The sequence below is a fragment of the Engystomops pustulosus genome, chromosome 3, assembly GCF_040894005.1.
Source record: "Engystomops pustulosus chromosome 3, aEngPut4.maternal, whole genome shotgun sequence".
NCBI classification, from domain to species: domain Eukaryota; kingdom Metazoa; phylum Chordata; class Amphibia; order Anura; family Leptodactylidae; genus Engystomops; species Engystomops pustulosus.
Window position 1 is genome coordinate 208,357,285 of NC_092413.1, and position 23,986 is coordinate 208,381,270.

The following is a 23,986-nucleotide window of genomic DNA, read 5'->3' on the forward strand; positions in this document are numbered from 1 at the left end:
CTGCAGTCGCCATGTCTCCTCATGTATCCACTTCCTGTCAGGTTGCACATGGCTGACATGTCAGATTATATATGTTGGCATGTTGCCTCACAATATAGATGCCTTTGACATATAATATAGAAGAATGGATAACGTTTTACATGGGAAGGTTATTCCTTTATTATCACATACTGTGATGAAGCATCTTCTTAGGAAGTCTAACATCTCCTCATGTATTCGATCCTTTTACCTCACATTGATGCTACATGTGTACTTCTTGCTGAGAGGGCCGAATTATTATACATAACCGGTTTATACTAAAGCTTCTTCATCAGTTCTGGGGGCTAATTTCTATAAAATACCTGTGGGGTTAAAATTCTCATTATGTCCATAGAAAATTTCCTCAAATATCGGAAAAAGGAGTTAGATTGTTGGTTTCCTCTGTTCTCATATCTCAAGGTGACATTACACCTGAATACTATAACAGCGAAATCTGAAACCAAAAACATCAATGGTCCTCAGTCCCTTCTACACCCCAACTGTTCCCCCCATACAACAGACAACATCAATACATGGGGGGGGGGAAGCTTCAAATTCATTTTTACAATCAATTACAATCTCCTTTTATATCTAAAGACTAATAATTGGAAAATTTTAAATGTCACCTTGATGCTTTTCTCAGTTACTGTAAAGCTCTTAAAGGGATAAAAATGGGTTTTTTTTTCTAATATATTTAACCCCTTAACGACTTGGCCTTTTTTATTTTTTTCACTCCCATTTTTCACTCACCACCTTAAAAAAATCTATAACTTTTTTCTTTTTACACGTAAAGAGCTGTGTGATGGCTTATTTTCTGCATAACAAATTGCACTTCATAGTGACGGTATTTAATATTCCATGGTGTGTACTGGGAAGTTGGAAAAAAATTCCAAATGCAGTGAAAATGGTGAAAAAACACATTTGCGATGCTTTCTTGTGGGCTTTGATTTTACAGCTTTCACTGTACGCCCCAAATTACATGTCTACTTTATTCTTTGGGTCGGTACTATCACGTTAATACCAAATTTGTATAGGTTTTATGTTTTCATACATTTAAAAAAAATGAAATCCTCCTGTACAAATTTTTTTTTTTTGGGATTTTGCCATTTTCTGGTGCCAATAACTTTTTCATACTTTGGTCTACGGAGCTGCGGGTAGTGTCATTTTTTTGCAAATTTTTATGGCCTTTTCATTGCTATAATTTTTGTGACTGTGCGACCTTTTGATCATTTTTTATTTTTTTTATATTTTTCAAAATAGCAAAAAAATGACATTTTCAACTTTGGACGCTATTTTCCGTTACGGGGTTAAACGCATTGAAAAACCGTTATTATATTTTGATAGAATGGACATTTTCGGACGCGGCGATACCTAATGTGTTTATGATTTTTACTGTTTATTTATATTTATATCAGTTCTAGGGAAAGGGGGGTGATTTGAATTTTTAGGTTTTTATTATAATTTTTTTTTAACTTTTTTTATTTTTACTTTTACTATTTTTCAGACTCCCTAGGGTACTTTAACCCTAGGCTGTCTGATCGATCCTAGGGTTTTACTGCCCATGCATTACAATGTGCAATTAGCACATTGTAATGAATTGGTTAAAACGACGTAGCCTCGGGTATTCGGAACACCCGAGGCTACCATGGCGACAGATCACCGCAACCCGTGACATCATCGGGGAGCGACTATCTGCGACAAGACTTTTTGAAGCCACCGGCAGCATTGCCGGCGGCGATCGAGGTGAAAATATGCAGCAAAGACTTACCGGCTATGAAGAGGGCTCGGCCCGCAAGCCCTCTCCATGCACCGGGACCCGGCGCGCGCCGTACTAGTATATTATGAAAACGGGGTGATGTATAACCTCCTCTTATAACTCCCATCTATCTTTGAACGTTCATTCAAAATTAAAATCTGCCAAAAATATATTCATTCTGAAATCTCAAAAATTTAGAAAATTGATCTTTTGATATTTAATCTAAAATTATATTTCTTAAACTTAAGCCAACATTAAGCAGATATATGGTAAATTATAGTTTTTGATTTGGGTAGTAAGACTATTTGTATCATTCTGAATATGGTGATTTTTTTTTTTTTCTATAACTAATATATATTACTATATAGAAATTATTATTTATTTATTTATTATTACACCCCCATGGAAGAAGGGCATCTGTGCTGTGTCTGGCTTTTCTCCCAACTTCTGACCATATAAGACCCTGCAACTAACTAAAATTAATAATCCATAGTGAACAACCCCATTCATTTAACCCCATAATCACCAGGCCCTTTTTAAATTTTGTTTCCATTTTTCAATCCCCACCTTCAAAAATGTGTCTTTTTTTTTTTTAAACTTGTTTTTATTTTTTTTTCATAAACATACATATAATATTCCAACATAAAAATTTGTACATTGGGATTCTTGTCTTAGCCAAAGCAGGTTATTTTACTTTTATTTACATCACCTTGATTCTTGTTGCTAGATTTCTCTCTGCTTTAGTACAGGTTTAGTTTGCATATACAGGCGGTCCCCTACTTAAGAACACCCAACTTACAGACAACCCCTAGTTACAAACGGACCTCTGGATATTGGTAATTTATTATACTTTGATCCTAGGCTACAATAATCAGCTATAACAGTTACCAGTGATGTCTGTAATAAATCTTTATTGTTAATCTTGGTTCTTATGACAATCCGACATTTTTAAAATCCAATTGTCAGAAACCAATAAAATTCTGTCTGGGGCTACAATTATTAATATATAGTTCCGATTTGCATACAAATTCCAGATAAGAACAAACCTACAGAACAGATCTTGTACGTAACCCGGGCCTGTATATGTTCTATATGTTAAAGCTGGGATTAATAATACAATCGATTATTACAATATATTATTGCATAACATTTAAAGGCTTATTGGACTTAGGTTAACATGTAAACCCCATGTACAGAGCTGTGTGAGGACTTGCTTTCTGCGCAACCAATGGCACTTCTTATTGACCGTATTTAATATTCCGTTCCATGTACCGGGGAAAAAAATTCCAAATACGTTGCAATTGATGAAAAAACGCATTTGTGCCATTTTCTTGTGGGCATTTTTCTTTCACGTCTTTTACTGTGCGCCCTAAATAATATGTCTTATTTATTCTTTATATCGGTGCGATTATGGGGATACTACATTTTATATAGGATTTGTGTTTTTAATACATTCAAAAGAATTAAAACCTTCTGTACAAATTTTGTGTTGCCATCTTCTGGGGCTAATAACATTGTAATACTTTGGTCTACAGCGCTTAGTGATAGGTGTCATTTTTTGCGGGATGACGTTTACTTTGCTACCATTTTGGCTGTATGACCTTTTTGATCACTTTTTTTGTGGAATTTCTGACATTTGGGGGTTATTTTCCGTGATTGGGTTCAACACTGGGAGCAGTTATTAACATATTAGATGCGGGGATTCCTAACATATGTTTATAATAATTTCTGTTTAAGATTTGGGGAATGGGGGTGGAGGGGATTTAATTTTTTTTTCTACTATTATTCAGACACCCCCCCCCCAACCCCAGTGTACTTTAACCCTAGGTTGTCTGATCCTACCATATATTGCAATACTACAGTCAGGATTTGACATATGATCTATTACTATGCGCCACTGGCATATTGTAACAGATCTTCGGAAACCATAAAGCATCAGGTCTTGTACAGACCCAAGGCTGTCATGGCGACAGATCATCACTCCCCGATAACGTAATGAAGAGCGACTATTGTAGCCATGCCCACACGATGCCGGCTTTTGCTGCCCCCCGGCGGCAATCAATAACCGGATAACCCCCATCGTGAATGTTAGCTGCAATCATCCCCCTTGTATGGAGGGGGCTCAGCCTGAAAGGAGATAATTTTTATTTTTAAAATGTATTGAAAAATAAATTGATTAAATGCTTAAGTTTTGGAGTGGGTTTCGTTCTAGACGAAGAAGAGTTTAGGACAACTGTGTTTGGTTTTTTCACGACTTGTAATCATATCAGAACCAATATAAATGTATTTTAAAATAATTGATGTGCTAAAATGTGTTTGTATAAAGTGATAAAGAGAATCTGGTCCTGCTTAGGAATAGGGTTTGTCTTCTAGACAAGGAGAAGTCAGATGTAGATGTCAGACTTCCCGGGGTGAGGAGCTTCTCCTGGAGGCTATGGAGAAACACCTGGGAATAAGATGAAACCATAAGTAACGGCTTGTGTCCACAAACACAGGGTATTAATGTGTTAATGTCATGGTAATGGGCACAGGTTAGACCACTCTGAGGACATCCTCTCAGAGACACTAGGAGCAGGATGGAGATCTAGATCATTTCTTGTTGTGTGAAATGTCTGGTACCTGGACAGAGGTGTAGGGTGAAAATGAAAAATCCCTACGAGGTCCCCAATTATAATGCACCATATAGTCCTGGGGAAACATTTATTAATTATAAACCTGTGGCTTATTAAAGGTTTTAGTTTTTTTCAAGAAGAGAATTTTTCCTTGAAGAATAATATAATTGCACTATAACTACAGTTTTGTGTCCACATATGGAGAAGATTAAGATCTGAATATCATGGTAATGGGCACAGGTTAGACCACTGACCACATGGAGAAACTAGGAGAAGGATTGGATCTCTTTTGATCCTCTCCTCATTATAGATGCATTTCACAGAACTCCTCATAAAGACAGAGGTGTAACCTAAAACTATGGTTTCATAATACATAATCTGCACCAGGTCCCCAATTCTAATGTATATAATCCTGGTCTCTTTGCATTAGGAGGACACACTATATGGACCCTATAAGGCTTCTGGGCCCATGTTTGGCACTACATTCTGCACACCTCAGAATGTGTAAATGGTCACTTATAGTAACTTTATAGTCTACATGTTTATTGCTGTACACCCAGGATGGTAACAATGGATAGGAGTTGATAGGAATATTATTCTTCTGACTGAAATTACTTCTTCATACACTCAACCAACGAGGTGCTCTGAAAAACATGGCAAAACGCCGTAGGGGGACTGGTGAGCCCCATACATATGAGAGGGTTGGCTGCACCTGGCTAATTCAATTAAGTCATATTTCCTCAAATGTAGGGGGGGGGGATGTTTGTATATCTTAAAGGGCATCTACCACCAAAATGAAGAACTGTATGCATCATATCAAGCACACATGTAGCTGTAGCCATATTCTGACAAGGAACAAAATATTATTTTGCTTTCCCCTGATAAAGCCCATTAGTTGGGTGATACATGGGGACTTTCTCCCACCACCTCCAGCCACTTTCCTACTGGCTTAGGCCGGTTTCCCTTGAACATATGCAAGCCCAGACTGTAGCTCCTCCATCCCCTCTACATAGGGAGAAGTGCGACAAGGCCGTAGTTATGGGGAAAGATGGCGCATGCTTAATATTATTTCCTGGTATTGGGATGACACTGTAGGCAATACATCCATCAAAATGGATGGACGTATTGCCCATTGAAAAGCATGAGGCTGTATGCTACCCTTACCGCAACACTATGGTAGGATGCATATGAATGTTTTTGTGGGAAAAACACTCTTGCATTGTTGCATTTTGGATCGGTCTCCATGTTATGGTTACATGTATTCACACATTGGGTTTGTGGAGTTTTTTGTTTTTTTTTCACCTCTGCTTTTCCATGCGTAATGATTATATTTATTTGTAGGAGTGTTTTCTGCCATTGTGGGTGGGACTTTGGGAGTTTTGGGTTAACTTTTTAATGTGTTTTTTTACCCTGTCAAAAATTAGCATTTTTGTTCATAAATTGGTTCTCAATATTGGATCGGTGGATGTTGGATGTCAGAGAATAAAGCAATTGTTGGACCTCCTGTGATTTCATATTAATAATCTATCAAAGAATCTTCAATATTCCAAACCTGGGGAATGACGTTGAGGTTGATGGGGGTCCCAGCTGTCACCCTTCGTCAAGCAATCACAAGAAATGGGGGGGGGGGGTAGTCCACAAACCTCCAGTTTTACCCCATGTGAGTGTAGATGAGACGTGTGACTTGTGGGACATCTATGTCCTTATGCTCCATAGAAGTGAGTGGAGCCATGTGTACAACCATAATCTCATTGAATTCGATATCTGTAAGGGGGGGGGGGGTACCTGTAGACCTTTCATTCCGCTGATCACTGGGTGTTATCGTTGTTGGAGCCCGAGTGACCAGCCACTTATCTACTAAAAACATAATCCTCAGTGACACAACAATTCGGACCTGGCAAATCTATAAAGAATTTTCATATAGATTCTGTACCCTCAATCTGGGACAATTTACTTTATACTACATGAAGTTGTTACCCAATACTTCCATATGTGGGATATAATACTGTAACCAAAAGAAGATGTTCATGAATACAATGATTAGGCAGGTGGTCAAAGTAAAGTTCTACCAGTGGGTCAAGCATAGAAGGCAACCAAACACCATGGCTTAATATAGGACAAATATAATAATGAGGATAATTGTATATCTAGATATGTAAGATGTGAATAGTTCCACAAAATATGTTGACTCATTTTATGAGAATGAACACTCGTTACAATGTTGCTGCATGAGAATTGTATATCTCCCTATAGAACATTTTTTTTCTGTTGTTATCAAATTAGTAGAAGATGAGGTGTGACTAAGGTTTAGGTAATTTCAGGACAAATGACATTAGCAATTTTCTAACACTATAAACAATCCTGAGGAGGCTACTCCCTGATCCCTTGTTCCCTGATCAGCTCCTTAGTCGGTCTCTTTAAATAACAATGGGGTCTCCATGACTGGCCAAGGTCTAGGTGATGAGTCATCAGCAACTTAATAGAAGCTTCTGCCATCCAATGATAATAGAATGGGGGTAACCTTTAGGCCTTGGATCTCCTCATGTATAAAATAGAGGTAAAATATGGGACTTGTTAGTTTATTCTTGAGTATTTCTCAGATAAGCTTGGAGAGGGCAAAAGAGTTTTCTTAGCCTAAACCACTATAGAGCGACTTCATTCAACTTCTTAAAGACACCTAACTGGACATCTTCTGCACCCTTGACTAACTGGACATCTTCTGCACCTAAAACCACAACTACAGAACTAAGGTAAGACCAATCTAAGTTGTTTTTTTGTTGGTTTGTTTTCCTGATGTTATTTCTAATGAGTTTGGAGTTTTTAATGTCCTATAATGAACAAAACTAAAAATAAAATATTTGGATAACAACTGTTATAATGTAAAACTGTTTAGAATAAAATGTAGTTTTAGCCTGTTCTTGGTTATAGTTATGGAAAAAAATCGAATAACCAATAATAAGTCCAACATTATGAATTATTTTGGGGTGGTCACCCAGTCCTTTCACATTATACTGTGAATACCTAAAGTATTATGGATTGTGATGATATATTGACATGAAGACCTATTGAACATTATATTTTCTTTCTTGTAGACTATTTGCTCAAGATCAAGCCTCACCAATCCTTAAGCCAAAATGGAACCAGTCTTCCAAACTGTAGAGGTTGAGGAGATTACCGAATGCTACAGGATCATCAAGAGGCTTGGTCAGGGGGCTTATGGACAAGTCCTACTTGCACAAGACAAACTTACAGGTATGTGACCAAGGCCATAAAGCTGGATATGTAGACTAATACACACTAGATTACAAATTGTAAAGTGTTACATAATTTGGCACTATATAAATATTATTATTATTCTGCTCATATTGGTGGATTCGACTAATGATGTAATCTACATAGGGATTTCGGATTCTCCGTTCCTTATCCCTTATTTGTTGTAATCTCTGGCAGAATCTGCCTCATTTTGTTACATATGCATTTCTTTTTTTGAGTGAGAACAGTGAATGTCGCTCTTCTCTCTCCTGTGACTACTAACTGGTTAGCGTAGAGGATATTTCCTGCCGAGCTAGGAGTTTACACAAGGAGACATGTGCTTCACTGTAGGCAAAAGGAGCCAGAACAGAAGGAAATCCTATAGAAAATGATCTAATATCTGTCAATCAAATGTCTATTTGACACACAGCTTCATGCATCATGCAAGTGTTATGAATTGGGAAAGAGGTGGTGACTTAGCTGTGAGAGTTAGGGCTGTTGTAATCAACTATTCCATTACCTGTATGGTTATTAGAATATTATTTTATCAAGTGAGATCTAGGAGGTAACATCTAATTGTCTTCTTTTCTTTAGGTAAACCATTTGCACTGAAGTTGGTGAGAAAGGACCGGACCAAGTTGAAATCTTTTCTAATGGAACTGTCCCTATCAATCTCTCTCTCGGAGCACCCTGGATTTATTACAACCTACCCAATATTTACACACACCATGGACTACTATGCGATGACTCAGGAGCTGGCAACAGCGGGAACACTGCATCAACTCATTCAAGCTGAGGTAAGAAATGCCTTCTTCATATCGTAACATACACCTTATTATCCTATTAACCAACCCAACATCTTCTCCTCTTACTGATGTATATGACCATGTATAATCTATGTGTGTGTAACTTATGATGCTCATCTTATTTTTGCAGGTTGGACTTTCAGAAGAAATGGTAAAAAGATGTGCAGTCCAAATCTCCAGCGCTCTGGACTACATGCACCATAAAGGGTTGGTGCACAGGAATCTGAAGCCGGACAATGTCCTCCTCATGGACAGAGATTGCCATCATATCGTGCTTGGTGACTTTGGCTTAACTCAGCCTGTCGGTAGCATTGTAACCTCAATGTCGCACATTATCCCGTATATGTCTCCTGAGTTGTGTGACATCTCGGACGACGAATATTTAGTTTTACACCCTAGTGTAGATACCTGGGCTTTTGGGATACTACTATTTGTCATCCTTACTGGATATTATCCTTGGAGACGCGCCTTCAGTGATGACATCATGTACCTGGACTATGTATACTGGCTGGACAATCTGAGCTATATTCCCCCACCAGCTCGTTGGGACCAATTTTCCCCTACAGCTAACACGATGTTGAGAAATCTTCTTGTTCCGGACCAATCTTGTAGACACTCAGTTCTTTCAGTCTTAAATTACATTAATTTTCCCTGGAAAACTGATGTGAATGGAGGCAACCCATGGGAGGCTGAAAGTCCAGTGGACTGTGACAGTGACAGTCAACCTATCGAGAACTTTGTAACACAGAACCAAGAAGGTACCACGTCAAACCATGCAATGGAAGCGGATAATCCAGTTCTAATTATCACGGAGGAAGATGCTATGCTGACTCTTGGATTGGAAGTGGAAATTTCTTAGGACTTCATTGTGGGACCCTAAAAGGTTCTGGCGCTTCTTGATCAGTCGACCAACATTGGGAACTCAAAAAACGTAAGTATTACATTTATCTAATAAGATATTTTTGAAAATGTTGGTTAGCTGTTTATTGGAGTTTGGTTTCTATCCTTGGGAAGTAAAGGTGAAGGGTGCATCTTCAGTGTTTAGCTCTGTAATGGTACAACAAGGCAAGGTTTAGGCCATAATGCATATTCTAGACTAAATAAGATTCTTACTTTCAGGAAAGTTTTTTGGGGTGTTTTTTTTTTTTTTTTTATTATCTGGAGAACTGCTTAAATCATCTAACGAGAGACGTAAAAGAGTATTGTAGATTCTTTTTTGTCTTTTTATTTAAAATGCAAGAAATTTGTGTAGATTCTTTATAAAAACATTTCTCTCTCTATGGGATTGCGCCTACCTGCGAGACGAAAGGAAACCTGATGATGACTGAGTAGAGGAGATCAGGAGGAACACACAGTGGACCAGACAGTAAAGGTAATAACGATTTTGTCTTTGTCTATTTTTTTTTGTTTGGAGCCCTATTAACTGACACCCTCCATCTAGCTAAAAATTGTTTCCCTTACATCCACATAAATCAACTTTATATTCCATGGCATCAGAGAAGACTAGACCTGTTTGACCAGCCCCTACCATCTTCTTCTTCCCCTGCCTCTTTGGTCACATGACATGCTGCAGAGTGACATTACAGGTCCTTAATCCTCCTAACACCATGTATGTATCTGATTAAATGAAATCACAGCCTGTCTTTATGTACTTCTCATTCTCCCCATCCTCCAGTGAGGCTTTTGGGATTTTATGTGATCAAATACATCTGCAACATCTAACCTATGTATGTAACAGGACATTTGATGATGACTTGACTTTAAGTGCCCAATGATGTAACAGAGCTCTCCATACAGCAGAATATCATAGCCTGTCTAAGTCAAAATTATTATGCAGGACTCACTTTTTTTAAGTTATATTCACCTCACTTGGAGTGAGTCCAATAACAAACTGTTTTTTGTCACATTGTAGCCATGGAATGGAACGGAACCATTTAGTGTTAAGGGCAATCATTGTTTTTAATGAAGCCTTTTTGGGTGGGTTAATTTTCATGACCGGTTCTCTTTAAGCAGGGTGCAGGCATTGTAATCTGCAGCTCCTAGTTGTTCTCCTATAGGAATAGGTCAGAGGCCTTACACTTTTTGGAGATGCCCTTATTGTATGCTCATATTTTCTGCATGTAGTACACTCACAGGTGACGATTCTAGAGCCCTAATGCATCTATATATTTGGTTTTAAACTTTTCAATGTAATTCTGCTCCCAGGCATTACATGTACCGTACAATTACTTCTCCTTACATGCTGAATGTGCAGATTTCTTTGTGCATATTCCAAAATTAGAAATTGAAAACTGAATATTTTAAATATAATTTCTTTAGCAGCATCTTTTCCTGAAACACTTTTATAATTTAAGATTTAAATTTGAACAGATTTTAAAATATTTTTCTTAATGTAATATATTAGGAGCAGGATTTGTTTGAATGCACGCTGGTCTTCCATTGAACGGGTGATGCTGTTGTATTTTTTTTTTCTTGCAGGTATCGCAAGACAAATCACTTCTTTCCTTCAATCTATTGGTATTGGACCAGCTAGAGCATTAAAGAGGATGAAGCAAGAAGTGAGGGGCTTATAAATGAATAAAGGAACTTGAAAGCATATTACTAAGTAGTTAATAAATCTTCAACCGTCCCCACTTTCATCTTAGTCCTCTGGATATTTGACAAGATGCCTCATGCGTTTTTTAATTGTTACGGTCCCTGCAGTCCCACAGATAACTGTTGTGATTAATTTATCATTGGGAACCTGTAATAGGTGGTACATTTATTTATTTTTTTATGGTTTTTGAGTTGACCCAGATGATGATCTAAGAATCTCGCTAATTGACTTTCACTATGAAAAAGAATATACGAGAAACGAGAACTGATGGGAAAACATGTCAATAATAACCATATTGTAAAAAAAATTGAAAAAAGGAAAGGAGTTGTCATCTTGCTTACAGTGACTGGTGGTGGCATAAGTGGATAATGCTTTTCTTGCATATGGCACATTGTTTGTTTTTGTTTTTCAATAAAACACTTCTAAGCAGAAAATGTATTCTATATGGTTGATTTAAACAAAAAATAGATTTTTTCCGGCACTTTAGAGTTAAAGGGGTGGGGGAGGCAAAATAGAACGTATAGACATAAGACATTACATTCTCTGGCCTTATAGCAGCTCTTGGGCATAAATTAGAGGTACAAGATGGGTTGTGTGTCTTGAGAGCAAAAGAGTTTTCATATGCTGGAACATTATCACATGACATTCATCTTCTTAGAGATAATGACCTGACATCTTTTTTTTTATCTTTGGTGAAAATGTTAACTAAGGTAAGGCTAATCTATAATGGGTTATTCCACAGATGATATTGTAAATGACTTGGGGATAACCATGTTAGATAAATAATGAAGAAGGACTTGTATATGTATAAATCCAGGGGGAATTTGGTCAAGATTGAATTATCTGTATCTGAACAAGTTCATAATTCAAAAATGTATGGGGTCTCCTGACTCTCTCACCATCAATGCATATATGTGGAGGGGGAGGGGTGGTAAAAGGCTCTGGCAGCTGAATTCCGAGGTGCCAAACTTTATCACCAATGTTCTGTTTTCCCGAAAACCTTTTTATCTTTTAGATTTGGCTTCCATTGTTCTGTGGCCAGGAGTGAAATAATCTTTAACCCCTTCCCGCCGTGGCCCTTTTTCGATTTTGCGTCTTCATTTTTCACTCCCCACATTCAAAAATCTGCAACTTTTTTATTTTTCCATGTACAGAGCTGTGTGATGGCTTATTTTCTGCGTAACAAATTACACTTAAATATGGTGGTATTTAATATTTCATGCCGTGTACCGGGAAGCAGGAAAAAAATTCCAAATGCAGTGAAATTGGTAAAAAAAACACATTTGTGCCGTATTCTTGTGGGCTTGGATTTTACGGATTTCACTGTGCACCCCAAATTGCATGTCTACTTTATTCTTTGGGTCGGTACGATTACGGGGATACCAAATTTGTATAGGTTTTATAATGTTTTCATACATTAAAAAAAATGGGGGGATTTTGCAATCTTCTGGGGCTAATAACTTTTTCATACTTTGGTGTACAGAGCTGTCCGTGGTGTCATTTTTTGCAGATTTTGATTACGTTTACAATGTTATCATTTTTAGGACTGTACGACCTTTTGATCACTTTTATAGAATTTAAAATATTTTTTTAAATGGCAAAAAAGTGCCATTTTCGAATTTAGGCGCGATTTTCCATTACGGGATTAAACGCAGTGAAAAACTTATCATATTTTGATCGGGCATTTTCGGACGCGGCAATACCTAATGTGTTTATGATTTTTACTGTTTATTTATATTTATATGAATTCTAGGGAAAGGGGGGTGATTTGAATTTTTAGGTTTTTTTTATAATTCTTTTATTTTAACTTTTTTTTAATTCTTACTATTTTTCAGACTCCCTAGGGTACTTTAACCCTAGGGTTTCTGTACGATCCTATCATATACTGCCATACTACAGTATGGCAGTATATGGGGATTTTACTACTCATACATTACCGTGTGCTACCATGGCGACGGATCGACGCTCCCCGATGACGTCACGGGGAGCGACAATACACGTAAAGATGGCGGCGCCTTCGCGCCGCCGTCACCTTTGCCGGCGGCGATCAGCGGTAAAACACCCGCGATCGGTGCCGGCACAGATCGTGGGTGTCACCGGTAAGCCTTTGCTGCAATATGCAGCAAAGACTTACCGGCTATGGAGAGGGCTCGGCCCGCGATCCCTTTCCATGTACAGGGACCCGACATGTGACGTAGTACTACGTCACATGTCGGTAAGGGGTTAAACATAAGGTTCTAGAAGGTATCTACTCTTTAGTTACCTGTGGCTGAGAAGTTAGTGAGGATGGACAGGGCCAACACGTATGGATTGTTTTGGTGCTGTGCTTCCAAATGGGGGTGGGGGACAATAATCCATTACATTTATTATTTTGTTTTGCCATCTTCTAGTGCTAATTTTTCATACATCTTTGCTACCATTTTTGACTATGACCTTTTCATCACTTTATTATTTTTTTTCTTCATGTTGTAAAATGGCAAAAACAGCGGAATTTGGGGGCTATTTTCCATTATGGGGTTTAAACGCTGGGAACAGTTACCGTATATTCCGGCATATAAGACGACTTTTGAAGACAGAAAAATCTGTCTTCTCTGGGGTCGTCTTACACGCCGGTAATCCCAACCGCCCGCCGTGTATTCACGGCGGCGGTCGGGTCCCGGTGCATGGAGAGGGCTCACGGGCTGAGCCCTCTCCATAGCCTGTAAGTCTTTGCTGCATTTTGCAGCAAAAACTTACCGGTAACACCCGCGATCGGTGCTGGCACCAATCGCGGGTGTTTTCACAGCGTGGGCTGCCGGCAAAGCTGCCGGCAGCCTCAAAAAGATAGCGGCGAATATCTTCCGAAGACCCGAGGCTATTTCATTTTAACCCCTTCATTACAATGTGCTGATAGCACATTGTAATGAATGAGGAAAATCCCCATATACTTCCATACTGTAGTATGGCACTATATGATAGGATCGATCAGACAACCTAGGGTTAAAGTACCCTAGGGAGTCTGAAAAATAGTATAAATAAAAGTTAAAATAAAATAAAAAACCTAAAATTTCAAATCACCCCCCTTTCCCTAGAACTGACATAAATATAAATAAACAGTAAAAATCATAAACACATCAGGTATTGACGCGTCCAAAAGTGCCCGATCAAAATATGATAACGGTTTTTCAATGCGTTTAACCCCGTAACGGAAAATAGCGCCAAAAGTCGAAAATGGCACTTTGCCATTTTGAAAAATATAAAAAAAAATCTATAAAAAGTGATCAAAAGGTCATACAGTCCTAAAAATGATATCATTGAAAATATTATCAAAATTCGCAAAAAATTACACCACCCACAGCTCCGTACACCAAAGTATAAAAAAGTTAGTGCCAGAAGTTGGCAAAATCAAAAAAAATATTTTTGTACAGGAGGTTTTCATTTTTGTAAATGTATGAAAACATAAAAAACCTATATAAATTTGGTGTCCCCGTAATCGTACCGACCCAAAGAGTAAAGTAGACATGTCATTTGGGGCTCTCAGTGAAAGACGTAATATCCAAGCTCACAAGAAAATGGCGCAAATGAATTTTTTCACCATTTTCATTGCATTTGGAATTTTTTTTCCTGCTTCTGAGTACATGGCATGGAATATTTAATAAAATAAAAATTTAAGGTACAGTATGGCAACATTTACAGTAAAATGGACGATGGTAATGTTGTTGTTGTATGCCTTATGTTCATGAGCGACAGTTTTCCTGCTATATACCTGCATATCATAAGAATTTAAAATTAAAAAAAGGACCATGTTAAATTCAAATCTGTATTTTTTAAAATTTTGACCGGTGTTTTGTATGAGTTGGAAAAGGGGTCGTCTTATACGCCGGAATATACGGTATTATATTTTGATTAAACATTTTGGGATGCGGGGATACCCAACATGTTAATTTTTACTGTTTTTTTTTTTTAATTTAGGTAATGCTACAGTTGGAGGGTGTTTCAATTTTTTTTCCTACGATTTATCAGACTCCCCTAGTAAACTTTAACCCTCGGTTGTCTGATCCTACTATATACTGCAATACTACAGTCAGTAATAGATCATATATAAAATCCTATGCGCCACTGGCATATTGTAACAGATCTTCGGAAACCATAAAGCCTCAGGTCTTGTAAAGACCCAAGGCTGTCATGGCGACAGTTCATCACGCCCCGATAACGTAATGAAGAGCGACTATCGTACCCATCATGCCCACACGATGCCGGCTTTTGAAGCCCCCGGCGGTAATCAATAACCGGATAACCCCAATCGCGAACATTGGCTGCAATCATCCCCCTTGTATGGAGGGGGCTCAGCCTGAAAAGGGTTAATTTTTTTATTTATTTTCAAAATGTATTGAAAAATAAATTGTTTATTGATAATTTTTTTTTTAAAAAAAGCACTGAAATGGGTTTGTATAAAGCGATAATGAATTTCTGGTCCTGCTTAAGATTTGGGATTTTTTTCGTTCTAGACTAAGAGTTTAGGACAACAGAGTTTGGGTTTTTCACCACTTGTAACCATATCAGAAACAAAAAAATGTATTTTAAAATAATTTATGTACTAAAATGTGTTTGTATAAAGTGATAAAGAGAATCTGGTCCTGCTTAGGAATAGGGTTTGTCTTCTAGACAAGGAGAAGTCAGATGTAAATGTCAGACTTCCCGGGGTGAGGAGCTTCTCCTGGAGGCTGTGGAGAAACTCCTGGGAATAAGATGAAACCATAAGTAACGGCTTGTGTCCACAAACAGAGGGGATTAATGTGTTAATGTCATGGTAATGGGCACAGGTTAGACCACTCTGAGGACACTCTTGGAGATACTGGGAGCAGGATGGATGGGGTGATGAGGCTGTGCATGTTGGGTGAATGTGTAGGGCTACTCACAAACCCGAAGAAGAATTTTTCCTTGAAGAATAATATAATTATACAATAACTACAGTTGTGTCCACATATGGAGAAGGTTAAGATATGAATATCATGGTAATGGGCACAGGTTGGACCACTTTGACCACATGGAGAAACTAGGAGAAGGTTGGGGTCTCTTTTGATCCTTTTTTTATTATAGATGCATTTCACAGAACTCCTCATAAAGACAGAGGTGTAACCTAAAACTATGGTTTCATAATATATAATCTGCACCAGGTCCCCAATTATAATGTATATAATCCTGGTCTCTTTGTATAAGGGTCTCTATATGGACCCTATAAGGCTCCTGGGCCCATGTTTGGCCCTACTATTATGCACCCCTCAGAACATGTAAATGGACACATATAGTGACTTTATAATCTCCATGTTTATTGCTGTACACCCAGGACATTCACATTGGGTAGGAGTTGACAGGAATATTATTCTTCTGACTGAAATTACTTCTTCGTACACTTAACCAACGAGGTGCTCTGAAAAACATGGCAAAACGCCGTAGGGGGACTGGTGAGCTCCATACATAGTAGAGGGTTGGCTGCATCTGACAAAAAGCAATGAGCCTGAGGAGCTTCAGGTTCCCTAGGACTTAATGTAACCTGGAGGTCTCAGGCTCATTTGCATACAGATCTTCATCCTGGTGCTAGATGCCCTTGAATGTGTATATGAATTTTATGCACCCATCTTCAAACACTGATCATATGAAGCACACATGTAACTGTAGCCATATTCTGACAAGGAACAAAAAAGGTTTATTTTGCTTTCCCCTGATAAAGCCCATTAGTTGGGGGATACACGCGGGGACTTATTCTCCCATAACCTATAAAGAATCTTGGTAACGATTCTGTATCCTCAATCTGGGACAATTTACTTTATACTACATGAAGTTGTTACCCAATACTTCCATATGTGGGATATAATACTCTAACCAAAAGAAGATGTTCATGAATGCAATGATTAGGCAGGTGGTCAAAGTAAAGTTCTACCAGTGGGTCAAGCATTATAGAGCGATTTCATTCAACTTCTTAAAAGACACCTGACTGGACATCTTCTTCACTCTTGACTAACTTCACCTAAAACCACAACTACAGAACTAAGGTAAGACCAATCAACTAAGGTAAGACCAATCATCTAAGTTGTGTTTTTTTGTTGTTGGTTTGTTTTCCTGATGTTATTACTAATGAGTTTGGAGTTTTCAATATCCTATAATGAACAAAACTAAAATAATATTTAGATAACAAACTTTGTTATAATGTAAAACTGTTTAGAATAAAATGTAGTTTTAGCCTTCTCTTGGTTATAATTATGGAAAAATCAAATAACCAATAATAAGTCCAACATTATGAATTAATTTGGGGTGGTCACCCAGTCCTTTCACATTATACTGTGAATACCTAAAGTATGATGGATTGTGATTATATATTGACATGAAGACCTATTGAACATTATATTTTCCTTCTTGTAGACCATTTGCTCAAGATCAAGCCTCACCAATCCTTAAGCCAAAATGGAACCAGTCTTCCAAACTGTAGAGGTTGAGGAGATTACCGAATGCTACAGGATCGTCAAGAGGCTTGGTCAGGGGGCTTATGGACAAGACCTACTTGCACAAGACAAACTTACAGGTATGTGACCAAGGACATAAAGCTGGATATGTAGACTAATACACACTAGATTAAAAATTGTAAAGTGTTACATAATTTGGCGCAATATAAATATTATTCTGCTCATATTGGTGAATTCGACTAATGATGTAATCTACATAGGGATTGTGGACTCTCCTTTCCTTATTTGATGTAATCTCTGGTAGAATCTGCCTCATTTTGTTACATATGTATTTCTTTTTTTGAGTGAGAACAGTGAATGTCGCTCTTCTCTCTCCTGTGACCACTAACTGGTTAGCGTAGAGGATATTTCCTGCCGAGCTCGGAGTTTACACAAGGAGACCGGTGCTTCACTGTAGGCAAGAGGAGCCAGAACAGAAGGAAATCCTATAGAAAATGATCAAATATCTGTCAATCAAATGTCCATATAACACACAGCTTCTTTTTTGTCAATTATGTGCTCACTTTACTCCGCCCATCATGCAAGTGTTATGAATGGGGAAAGAGGAGGTGACTTGTCTGCTGTAGGATTAAGAGATGGGGCTGTTGTAATCAACTAAACCATTACCTGTATGGTTATTAGAATATTATGTTATCAAGAGAGATCTAGGAGGTAACATCTAATTGTCTTTTCTTTAGGTAAACCATTTGCACTGAAGTTGGTGAGAAAGGACCGGACCAAGTTGAAATCTTTTCTAATGGAACTGTCCCTATCAATCTCTCTCTCGGAGCACCCTGGATTTATTACAACCTACCCAATATTTACACACACCATGGACTACTATGCGATGACTCAGGAGCTGGCAACAGCGGGAACACTGCATCACCTCATTCAAGCCGAGGTAAGAAATGCCTTCTTCATATCGTAACATACACCTTATTATCCTATTAACCAACCCAACATCTTCTCCTCAGACTGATGTATATGACCGTGTATAATCTATATGTGTGTAACTTCTGATGCTCATCTTATTTTTGCAGGTTGGACTTTCAGAAGAAATAGTAAAAAGATGTGCAGTCCAAACCTCCAGCGCTCTGGACTACATGCACCAGAAAGGGTTGGTGCACAGGGATCTGAAGCCGGACAATGTCCTCCTCATGGACAGAGATTGCCATCATATCGTGCTTGGTGACTTTGGTTTAACTCGGCCTGTAGGTAGCATTGTAACCTCAATGTCGCACATTATCCCGTATATGTCTCCAGAGTTGTGTGACATCTCGGACGAGGAATATTTAATTTTACACCCTAGTGTAGATACCTGGGCTTTTGGGATACTATTTGTCATCCTTACTGGATATTATCCTTGGAGACGAGCCTTCAGTGATGACATCATGTACCTGGACTATGTATACTGGCTGGACAATCTGAGCTATATTCCCCCACCAGCTCGTTGGGACCAATTTTCCCGTGCAGCAATCACCATGTTGAGAAATCTTCTTGTTCTGGACCAATCTTGTAGACACTCAGTTCTTTCAGTCTTAAATTACATTAAATTTCCCTGGAAAACTGATGTTAGTGGAGGCAACCCATGGGAGGCTGAAAGTCCAGTGGACTGTGATAATGACAGTCAACCTATCGAGAACTTTGTAACACAGAACCAAGAAGGTACCACGTCAAACCATGCAATGGAAGCGGATAATCCAGTTCTAATTATCACGGGGGAAGATGCTATGCTGACTCTTGGATTGGAAGTGGAAATTTCTTAGGACTTCATTGTGGGACCCTAAAAGGTTCTGGCGATTCTTGATCAGTCGACCAACATTGGGAACTCAAAAAACGTGAGTATTACATTTATCTAATAAGATATTTTTGAAAATGTTAGTTAGCTGTTTCTTTGAGTTTGGTTTCTATCCTTGTTAAGTAAAGGTGAAGGGTAGATCTGGAGAACTGCTTAAATCATCTAACCAGAGACGTAAAAGAGTATTGTAGATTCTTTTTTGTCTTTTTATTTAAAATGCAAGAAATTTGTGTAGATTGTTTATAAAAACATTTCTTTCTCTATTGGATTGCGCCTACCTGCGAGACGAAAGGAAACCTGATGACTGAGTGGCGGAGATCGGGAGGAACACAAAGTGGACCAGACAGTAAAGGTAATAACAATTTTGTCTTTTCGTCTATTTTTTTTTTTTGTTTGGAGCCCTATTAACTGACACCCTCCATCTAGCTAAAAATTGTTTTCCTTACATCCACATAAATCAACTTTATATTCCATGGCATCAGAGAAGACTAGACCCGTTTGACCAGCCCCTACCATCTTCTTCCCATGCCTCTTTGGTCACATGACATGCTGCAGAGTGTTAATGTTAGGAGGATTAAGGACCTGTAATGTCAAACTGTACACCATGTATGTATCTGATTAAATGAAATCACAGCCTGTCTTTATGGACTTCTAGTTCTCCCCATCCTCCAGTGAGGCTTTTGGGATTTTATGTGATCAGATACATCTGCAACATCTAACCTATGTATGTAACAGGACATTTGATGATGACTTTACTTTAAGTGCCCAATGATGTAACAGAGCTCTCCATATAGCAGAATATCATAGCCTGTCCAAGTATAATTTATTATTCAGGACTCGCTTTGTTAAATTATATTAACCTCACCTGGTGCGAGTCCAATAACAAACTGTTTATTAACATTGTAGCCATGGAATGGAACCATTTAGGGAGAAGGGCAATCATTGTTTTTCATGAAGCCTTTTTTGGGTGGGTTAATTTGCATGACCGGTTCTCTTTAAGCAGGGCGCAGGCATTGTAATCTGAGGCTCCTAGTTATTCTCCTATAGGAATAGGTCAGAGGCCTACACTTTTTGGAGATGCCCTTATTGTATGCTCATATTTTCTGCATGTAGTACACTCACAGGTAATGATTCTAGAGCCCTAATGCATCTAAATATTTGGTTTTAAACTTTTCAATGTAATTCTGCCCCCCAGGCATTACATGTACCGCACAATTACTTCTCCTTACATGCTGAATGTGCAGATTTCTTTATTGTGTGTATTCCAAAATTAGAAATTGAAAACATAATATTTGTTTAGCACCATATTTTCCTGAAACACTTAGATTTTTTTTTTTTAATGTAATATATTAGGAGCAGGATTTGTCTGAATGCACGCTAGTCTTCCATTGAACGGGTGATGCTGTTGTATTTTTTTTTTTTTTGCAGGTATCGCAAGACAAATCACTTCTTTCCTTCAATCTATTGGTATTGGACCAGCTAGAGCATTAAAGAGGATGAAGCAAGAAGTGAGTGACTTATAAATGAATAATGGAACTTGAAAGCATATTACTACGTAATGAATAAATCTTCAACCGTCCCCACTTTCATCTTAGTCCTATGGATATTTGACAAGATGCCTCATCCGTTTATTACTTGTTATGGTCCCTGCACTCCCACAGATAACTGTTGTGATTAATTTATCATTGGGAACCTGTATTAGGTGGTAAATTTTTTAATTCTTTTAATGGTTTTTGAGTTGACCCAGATGATGATCTAAGAATCTCGCTAATTGACTTTCACTATGAAAAAGAATAGACGAGAAACGAGAACTGATGGGAAAACATGTCAATAATAACCATATTGTAAAAAATTGAAAAAGGAAAGGAGTTGTCATCTTGCTTACATTGACTGGTGGTGGCATAAGTAGATAATGCTTTTCTTGCATATGGCACATTGTTTTTCTTGTTTTGTTTTTCAATAAAACACTTCTAAGAAGAAAATGTATTCTATATGGTTGATTTAAACAAAAAATATTTTTTTTTCCAGCACTTTAGAGTTAAAGGGGTGGGGGAGGCAAAATAGAACGTATAGACATAAGACATAACATTCTCTGGCCTTATAGCAGCTCTTGGGCATAAATTAGAGGTACAAGATGGGTTGTGTGTCTTGAGAGAAAGAGTTTTCATATGCTGGAACATTAGCAAATGACGTTCAACTTCTTGTCAATGACTTGGGGATATTCTTGACTTGTTCTACATAACCAAAGTGTTAGGGTTGGGAAACACAGAAGACAGGGGATAGTGTGCCCTGAGCTTGCCCCAACCTCTGGCCCTTCCTATAGCCCCCCCACGCTAAACCGTGGGGCGACTACTTGAAGACTCGAAATACACTGGATAAGTGTAGGAAGGGAAACACAAACAGACTGACAAACATAAAACACAAAAGAATGGTAAACTAGCCGGAGTAACAATGAGAGGGTACATCAAGAGCAAAATCAGTAAGCAAAGAGTCAATGTCAAAAACTAGCCGAGGTCACAACGATACAGATACAGAGCAATACAAACTAATGCAGCAAACGAGTGATGAAGGGATTTCACAGTGGCACAGGTGACTAGTGAAGCTGCAATTTATGCAGACAGAACTCCACCTCCAGAACCTGATAGGAGCTGGACAGCTTCTGGGAAATAACCCCTCAAGGTGCAGAACAACCAGGCACCATGCAGAGGTACCACAAGTCCCAGCAGTTCCGAACACAACTCCTAGACAGTGTGAGATCTTAGCAGCCGCTGCCCGGGACAAGAGGTAGAGTTTGCGCGGATACGCACCGGGGGTTGGAGAACGCTGATGGCACCAGCAGAAGAACCAGAAGTCCCAGCATTCTCCCTAGCGAACCTGACACAAAGTATATAAATAACAATAAATAGGACTTGTATATGTATAAATCCAGGGGGAATTTGGTCAAGACAGAATTATTTGTATCTGAACAAGTTCATAATTCAAAAATGTATGGGGTGTCCTGTATGTGTGGAGGGGGAGGGGTGGTTGAAGGCTCTGGCAGCTGAATTCCGAGGTGCCAAACTGTATCACCAATGTTTTGTTTTCCCGAAAACCTTTTCATCTTTTAGATTTGGCTTCCATTGTTCTGTGGCCAGGAGTGAAATAATTTTTTAACATAAGGTTCTAGGAGGTTTCTGCTCTTTAGTTACCTGTGGCTGAGAAGTTCGTGAGGATGGACTGGGCCAACACGTATGAGACTAAAAATGGATTGTGTTGGTGCTGTGCTTCCAAATGGGGGGGGGGGGGGGACAGTAATCCATTACATTTATGATTTAAAAATATGCAGAATACTATAACAGCAAAATCTAAAACCCAAACGATCAATGGACCTCGGTCCCTTCTACACCCCACAGTGTACAGACAACAACAATACATGGGGAAGGGGGGGGTTCAAAAAACACTTTTACAACAAATTTGTTTTCTCCTTTTATATCTAAAGACTAATAATTTGAAAATTCTAGGCTTCACCTTGATTCTTTTCTTAGTTACTGTAAAGCTCTTAACCCCTTAACGCTGAAGCCACTTTTCACCTTCCTGACACGGACCATTTTTTAAAATCTGACATGTGTCTATTTAAGTGGTTATAACTTTGGAACACTTTAACATATCCAGTTGATTTTGAGATTGTTTTTTCGTGACACATTGTACTTCATGCTGGTTGAGAAATTTAATAAATATATTTAGTATTTATTTATGAAATAAATGGAAATTTGGCAAAAATTTTGAAAAAAACAATGTTTTCCAAATTCAAAATTTTCTACTTTTTGGAAAGTTGGTCATAGCACTAAAATAACTTGATAACTAACATTTTCCATATGTCTGCTTTAACTTGGCATCATTTTTCAAACATCTTTTCCTTTATTTTGGATGTTAGGAGGCTTATAACTTTAGGTGCAATTTTTCAGATTTTTACGAAAATCATCAAAACCTACTTTTGGAGGGTCAATTTAGTTAGAAGTGACTTAATAAGGCCCACATGACAGAAACCCCCCACAAATGACACCATTTTAGAAACTACACCCCTCAAAATATTCAAAACAACCTTTGGGAATTTTGTTAACCCTATGAGCGTTTCATGAGCGTGAAAGATAAATGAAAGTGAAATTAGAGAAATGTAATTTTATCTTAATATAGATTCATTTAACACTAAAATTTGCACCTTCACAATGGGTTAAAAAGGAAAATGCATTTTACAATGTTGAGGGCAATTCCTCTTGAGTATGCCAATACCCATTTTGTCACTGTACCCTGCTGTACGGGCACAGGGGGGCACTTGGAATGGAAAGAGCGTTGTTTCGTTTTTGCAGGGCAAATATGGCTGAAAAAGTTTACATGTGTCAGGATGCATTTGGAGAGCCATAGTGGTACCAAAACAGAGGAAAGCCCCAACATGAGACACCATTTTGGAAAGTACACCCCTTGGAGAGTTTAGCAACGTGTAATTTGTGTATTTTCCCCAATAGGTGTTTGATTCAATTAGGCCCCAAAAGGGAAAAAAGGTGAACATTTTCTCAAAAAAGTCACTTTTACCCCAAAATTTTGTAAGCCACAAGGGATAAAAGATGAAACAACCCCATAAATGTGTAAAACTATTTCTCCTAAGCACAGAACTGCACCACTTTTGCATATA

At 38.2% G+C, this 23,986-nt stretch overlaps 2 protein-coding genes across 2 annotated transcripts; both read left to right on the top strand.

Annotated features, from left to right (window-relative positions):
- The first annotated feature begins 7,520 nt into the window (after positions 1–7,520).
- On the top strand, positions 7,521–9,303 carry LOC140122915 (serine/threonine-protein kinase SBK1-like). The gene is made up of 3 exons (XM_072144157.1): positions 7,521–7,638; positions 8,233–8,435; positions 8,575–9,303. The coding sequence occupies exons 1-3, from the start codon at positions 7,521–7,523 to the stop codon at positions 9,301–9,303; spliced, it is 1,050 nt and encodes a 349-aa protein (XP_072000258.1).
- Positions 9,304–17,481: 8,178 nt separating this feature from the next.
- LOC140122916 (serine/threonine-protein kinase SBK1-like) lies at positions 17,482–19,285 on the top strand. Its single transcript, XM_072144158.1, has 3 exons — positions 17,482–17,599; positions 18,218–18,420; positions 18,560–19,285. The coding sequence occupies exons 1-3, from the start codon at positions 17,482–17,484 to the stop codon at positions 19,283–19,285; spliced, it is 1,047 nt and encodes a 348-aa protein (XP_072000259.1).
- The last annotated feature ends 4,701 nt before the right edge of the window (positions 19,286–23,986 follow it).

Coding starts and splice junctions, on each gene's coding strand:
- LOC140122916 (XM_072144158.1), top strand. CDS start 17,482: ATGGAACCAGTCTTCCAAACTGTAGAGGTTGAGGAGATTACCGAATGC. Junction 17,600..18,217: donor TGCACAAGACAAACTTACAG/GTATGTGACCAA, acceptor TCTTTTCTTTAG/GTAAACCATTTGCACTGAAG. Junction 18,421..18,559: donor ATCACCTCATTCAAGCCGAG/GTAAGAAATGCC, acceptor TTATTTTTGCAG/GTTGGACTTTCAGAAGAAAT.
- LOC140122915 (XM_072144157.1), top strand. CDS start 7,521: ATGGAACCAGTCTTCCAAACTGTAGAGGTTGAGGAGATTACCGAATGC. Junction 7,639..8,232: donor TGCACAAGACAAACTTACAG/GTATGTGACCAA, acceptor TCTTTTCTTTAG/GTAAACCATTTGCACTGAAG. Junction 8,436..8,574: donor ATCAACTCATTCAAGCTGAG/GTAAGAAATGCC, acceptor TTATTTTTGCAG/GTTGGACTTTCAGAAGAAAT.